Source organism: Hypanus sabinus, chromosome 4 (assembly GCF_030144855.1).
Source record: "Hypanus sabinus isolate sHypSab1 chromosome 4, sHypSab1.hap1, whole genome shotgun sequence".
NCBI lineage: Eukaryota > Metazoa > Chordata > Chondrichthyes > Myliobatiformes > Dasyatidae > Hypanus > Hypanus sabinus.
In genome coordinates, this window is record NC_082709.1 from 136,148,452 (window position 1) to 136,154,497 (window position 6,046).

A 6,046-nucleotide genomic window follows, 5' to 3' on the forward strand; every position below is an offset into this window, starting at 1 on the left:
TGTTGTTTCTATTGGTGCAGTGACTTCAACTGCTCTGTTAAATGTGAGTTGTTCTTAATTTACCAGCCAATTTTGAGTGGTATCTTGTAGGATTCCAGAAATTAAACTATCTCTCAGTGCATCATTAAACCCTCATTGAACTGGCAATTCTCAGAAACTTTCTTCAATTCATCTCTGTAAGCTGAAATAAATTCCCCTGGCTTTTGATTCTGCTTATGAAACCTAAAGCATTCTGGGATCAAAAATGATTTTGGTTATAAATATTTGTGCATTATATTCACAATATCAGCAACACATATTTCGGCTAGTTTGGTGAAGCAGTCAGACCTCTATGCAAACCGTTTGCTTTTCCACCAATTGCATGAAGCAAAGCTGGCACTCATTTCTCATTAGCTATTCCATTTGCTTAAAAATATTGCTCAATTTGCTCAGCATACATCACCCAATCATCTTTTGAGCAATCAAATGCATCTTTCTGATGTAGCCAGCCATTTCTGCTTTTTTAATTTATGATTATTATCACTAATATTCACTGTTTAGGAACCAGTGAATTTTGTCCATTATCTGCCCTTTTTTAACTCAACCATCTCTGTTTCTTTTTGAGAGACATGTGCTGCACCTTTTGTATAACTCAAATGTCTTTCTCTCCCCCTTTATGAAGAAAAATCATACAACAAATATGTAGTCATCATAGGTTCATCTTAAAACTTACTTTTGTCATTGTTATGCTTTGTAACTCCAGAACCTAAAAGTAATTGAAAGAAAAACACTGATCAGGGGAATAACATATATACTTCCTTATTACTTCTTGCATATATGACATGGCATAATGATGCATACTATTTACACACTTTTACATATAGGCTGTAATGAATTATGTAAACAACAAAGAATGTTCAATCAAACAATATATTTACAATCTTACTCAAATGTTACTGAAATATTAAATACACAACAGGAACAGTCCCAAAGGTAGTCATGGAGTTGACTCTCATCAATATTAGATTTTGGTGTAACTTCAACAGCAGTAAGGGAAACTAGAAGATCTGTGCTAGAGTAAAATACATTATTCAGAGGATAATGGAGGGTGTGCATCCAATAACTTGGTTTAACCTGTGAAGATTGTAAATAGGTTAATTCATTTTCAAAGTTTCAAAATATAGAGAAGTGTTCTTTATGCAACATTAAATGAAAACTGTGTCTGTATTGCTTTAAGATTGTTACTTTAAGGATAATGTCAGCTGATTTACTGGTTCATATTACACACTGTTTATGGAAATTCCAGAGGAGCCCTTGATTTGACATATCATGTATTTCATTGCAAATACTGCAGGTGGACTAAGATGGATATCACGAGTTCGTAGAAAATTGCCACTCTGCAACAAATTGTAGTTAATCTTAAATAAAGGCAGGAAAGACTCGGCATGTAGGATGGTATCTGGGGAAGGGGAAAGTATTAATGCTTCAGGATGATGACCAGACTTTTGGTCAGATACCATCAATTTTTTTTTTTGTCCTGGACACCACACCACTTATTCCTTCAGGGAGACAACCAATTACCAGTAATGCTTCAGAGAAGATGAAGTGTTGCCCCAAATTAATTAAGTGAAAGAACAGGATATTAAATAATGTTTACAGTTTGCACCAGTTAGTCCTGATTTTAATTTCTCAAATGACCCGTCTTGAGTCATACCAGTATGTTGCAAAGATAATTTGCTTATCTACATTTTATTTGGAGTTTCTGATTTAAAGATGGTCTAATTAATGATGAAGATGTCTGTTGAGCAATGTCAATGGCTCTCCACACAGCTTTAGACCACTTGGACAATACAAGCAACTATGTCAGGATGCTCTACATCAACTATAGCTCAGCATTGAACACCATAATTCCCACAATCCTGATTGAGAAGTTACAGTACCTCCCTCTGCAATTCGATCCTTGGCTTCCTAACTGGAAGACCACAGTCTGTGCGGATTAGTGATAATACCTCCTCCTCAATGACAATCAACACTGACGCACCTCAGGGGTGTGTGCTTAGCCCACTGCTCTACTCTATATATACCCATGACTATGTGGTTAGGCATAACTCAAATGCCATCTGTAAATTTGCTGATGATACAACTGTTGTTGGTAGAATCTCAGATGGAGACAAGAGTGTGTTCAGGAGCAAGTTATGTCAACTAGTGGAGTGGTGCTGCAGCAACAACCTGGCACAATGTCAGTAAGATGAAAGAGCTGATTGTGAAGTTCAGGAAGGGCAAGATGAAGGAACACATACCAATCCTCACAGAGGGATCAGAAGTGGAGATTCAGCAGTTTCAAGTTCCTGGGTGTCAAGATCTCTGAGGATCTAACCTGATCCCAACATATCGATGCAGCTATAAGGAAGGTAAGACAGCGATTATAATTCATTAGGAGTTTGAAGAGATTTGGTATGTCAACAAAAACACTCAAAAACTTCTATAGATGTACTGTGGAGAGATTCTGAGAGACTGCATCACTGTCTGGGTTGGAGGAGGTGGGGCTACTACACAGGACCAAAATAAGCAGCAGAGTGTTGTAAATCTAATCAGCTCCATCTTGAGTACTGGCCTACAAAGTACCCAGTACATCTTCAAGGAGCAGTGTGTCAGAAAGGCAGCGTCCATTATCAAGGACTTCCAGCACCCTTTTCTCACTGCTACCAACAGGTAGTAATTACAGAAGCCTGAAGACACACATTCAATGATTCAGGAACAGCTTCCTCTTCTGCCATCTGATTCCTAAATGGACATTGAACCCTTGAACACTACCTCACTATTGTAATATATATTATTTCTTTTTTGCATGATTTTTAATCTATTTAATATACATATGCTGTTATTTATTTATATATTATTATTTTTTTCTTCTTCCTTATTATGTATTGCATTGAACTGCTGCTGCTAAGTTAACAAATGTCACGACACATGCCGGTGATAATAAACCTGATTCTGATTCTGAATGAATTGGTGAAGTATCAACATTCCGCAAGTGGATGATACTTTACCGACAACACATTTCTCCTGCCCTGTTGTTTGCAAAGGATGATATTTTTTGTGAATTATTTTGCCTCTGCCAAATTGTTGTGGGTTTCATTTAGTCATCAGTTACACATCTTTTGGAGAGGTTAGCTTTTACTTTGGGAACGCATGAATGATTTAGTAAATTTAGGTGATGGTCAAAGTTAGCAATGCTTATCTAGTTAACCTCTCGCTGTGAAGATAAATAGCTGTTTGCAAGTAATGCCAGATTGGCTGGTGAAGTGCACTAATGATTCAGTTCCTTGTTTAATTTTGAATAATTGCAAATAAATTCTACCCTTATTAATGTGCCTAAAATGAGCACAAGCAATACATTACACAATCTTTTTCTTTAAACAAGTCTTTGATAATATTTGACGAGCGTGGCCGTGTCATTCGCTTAAGTAGAATGATGATAAGTGTACTGTTCAGTACAATATGAAGATGTAAAACATCAGCAAAACTCTTGTTTCAGAGAAGTAAACAGGATAATGATGTTATCAGACTGCACAAAATTGTATTGGATCCCAAACCACTTTGATACTCGTGCTGCTGTTTTAACAAACCCAACAAGCATTATTGTTCATCAATATTTGAAAACCTCATTTGTTAAGCTAAAAGCAATGATAAAATTTAATATGAAAGTATGAAGAAAATGCATGATGTGTTTTTCTCTGATGTGGTGAAGGCTGTTCCCTTATGCACTGTGCAAATCATCAGTGTGATGTGCTTTCAAATGATGTAGTTTCTTGACATTTTCTGATGATGTGGTTATGATTTAGCTGTCCACTGTTTTCCCTTTGCGAATATTGTTGGTATCATTTATAAACTAAAAATGATTTTGTCAGTTTTTAAGCATGACTTCTGATAGTGATTAGAGATCTGTTTGCAAGTTACTCTTGTGCTCCTGTTACTGAAATAATCAGTTTTTGCATTGTCTTATGTCTCTCAGATAGTGTCAGATTCTGTAGATGTTAAGTTCCTGTTCTGATGCTTAAAATGGCTGAATTATTGCATTAATTATTTCTACATTATCCAGGTTTTACAATGTGGTCACAGATGATGCACAGAGACAAATGTATAACCCTCAGTTTCAGCCAGAATATGTTTGTCTAGGGCAGGGGTCAGCAACCTTTACCACTGAAAGAGCCACTTGGACCCGTTTCCCACAGAAAAGAAAACACTGGGAGCCGCAAAACCCGTTTGACATTTAAAATGAAATAACACTGCATACAACGTTTTTTTTGCCTTTATGCTATGTATAAACAAACTATAATGTGTTGCATTTATGAAATTGATGAACTCCTGCAGAGAAAACGAAATTACATTTCTGCATGCAACAAAAACATTTTGAACTCCGAAAAAAAGACGTTGGGTTGAAAGTTACTTTTAAGTAAAATATTCAATGTCTATTTGAGTCCTTCTTGTATTTATGAAAAACGCCGAACTTAAATTTTCCGCCAGCAGCAAACCAAAAATAACGTCAGCCAGCTGTCATCCTGAAAAATGAAAGGACTATTTCACTGAACAATGAAAAAATATGAATATGAGTAAAATAATAGGCAATTAAAATATTTATCATACTTGGTTAATGGGATTTCTGCTCCTGGACCTCAGCGCACAGCGTCTGCACATCAGGGCTGTATGATGTCACCTTCATCTTTACACAGGATCGCAAGCTGTCATCTGTGAGGTTTTCAATATCACTCCATTTGTGTTTCTGAGCAAGAACGGCCTTCTGACGGGCAACATCTTCAAGGTCTGCTGTCAAGCGTCTAAACTTGGACACCCATATGTCTTTGTCGGCTATGTCGGCCAGTTCCATCTCAAGATCAGGTTGACTCACACCTGCCAATGCAGTCGTATTCAGTAGGGAAGGATCGATGCTTAAGGGAGTGACCGGGAAGGATAATGTGTTTTTTTCCTCTCTGAACTCACAGAAGCGTTTCCCAAACGATGTTTGCATTGCGATGATTGCAGAATGTAAATACTCCGAAATTATCATGTCGTGACCTTGTTTGAACTCTCTCAAATTGGGGAAGTGAGACAAAGTGCCTTTCTGTAAATCTCTGGCAAGCACTGTCAACTTGCGCTCGAATGCCAAAACATCCTCCAACATGTGCAGGGCTGTACGTCCTTTCCCCTGAAGAGCTGTGTTCAGCGTGTTCAGGTGCGCTGTCATGTCTACCATGAAGTGTAGCTTTTCCAGCCACTCTGGCTGTTCCAGCTCAGGAAAGGTGAGCCCTTTGCTGCCCAGGAAAGTTTTCACTTCTTCCAGACACGCGACAAAGCGTTTCAGCACCTTCCGTCTGGACAGCCAGCGATAAAAACACGTTGTAGCGGTGTCAGTAAACTGCAGTCAAAGATAGCTTTATTCGAACTAAACAGCCTTGCTTTTCAGCTTCCCTCAACCCAGCCCCCATGGACGCAGATGCTGCAAAAGACGCGTACTCACAAACCCCCGTAGGCTATCTCCCTTAGCCGGAATGCTGGCTAATTGTGAGCCGTTTTATGATGTGGCAGGAAATGTGTCGCTACACTTAGGTTGTACAAGATCACCATAATTACATTTCAAAAGCTAACAAACTAACATAAAATACATTTTAATTAAATACTGACCAATTATTTCCCAAAGCCACAGGGAGCCGCAGCACAGAGGTGAAAGAGCCACAAATGGCTCGGGAGCCGCAGGTTGCCGACCCCCGGTCTAGGGGAAGACAGCCTCTGGCCCAGCCAAACTGAGAAATCTCATTTGTGTAGATGCTGCATGATGTGTCGCCCGGTTAGAAATCTGTACTGCAGAATATCAGACAGTACACCATATGTAATTAAATGATTGAACTTTATAAATTTAATTCGACTATAGGGTTAGTAAAGAAAATAAAAAGAAAAGGGGCCTATTTTAATGTAACAGTCCAATGTGCACGTTTGAGCTCACAGTTCCGTCCATTCATCCCTCATCGGCCTCTTCTGAGAGTCGCTGACCCTCGGTTCAAGTCCACTC

General features: G+C 38.5%; 1 protein-coding gene across 1 annotated transcript; it reads right to left on the reverse strand.

Moving 5' to 3' along the window:
* Positions 1-4,169: 4,169 nt before the first annotated feature.
* On the reverse strand, positions 4,170-5,739 carry LOC132392360 (general transcription factor II-I repeat domain-containing protein 2-like). The gene is made up of 2 exons (XM_059966181.1): positions 4,627-5,739; positions 4,170-4,541 (listed from the first exon to the last, which is right to left on the reverse strand). Exon 1 carries the CDS (start codon positions 5,231-5,233, stop codon positions 4,631-4,633), a length of 603 nt encoding a protein of 200 aa, XP_059822164.1. The 5' UTR covers positions 5,234-5,739; the 3' UTR covers positions 4,170-4,541; positions 4,627-4,630.
* Positions 5,740-6,046: the final 307 nt, after the last annotated feature.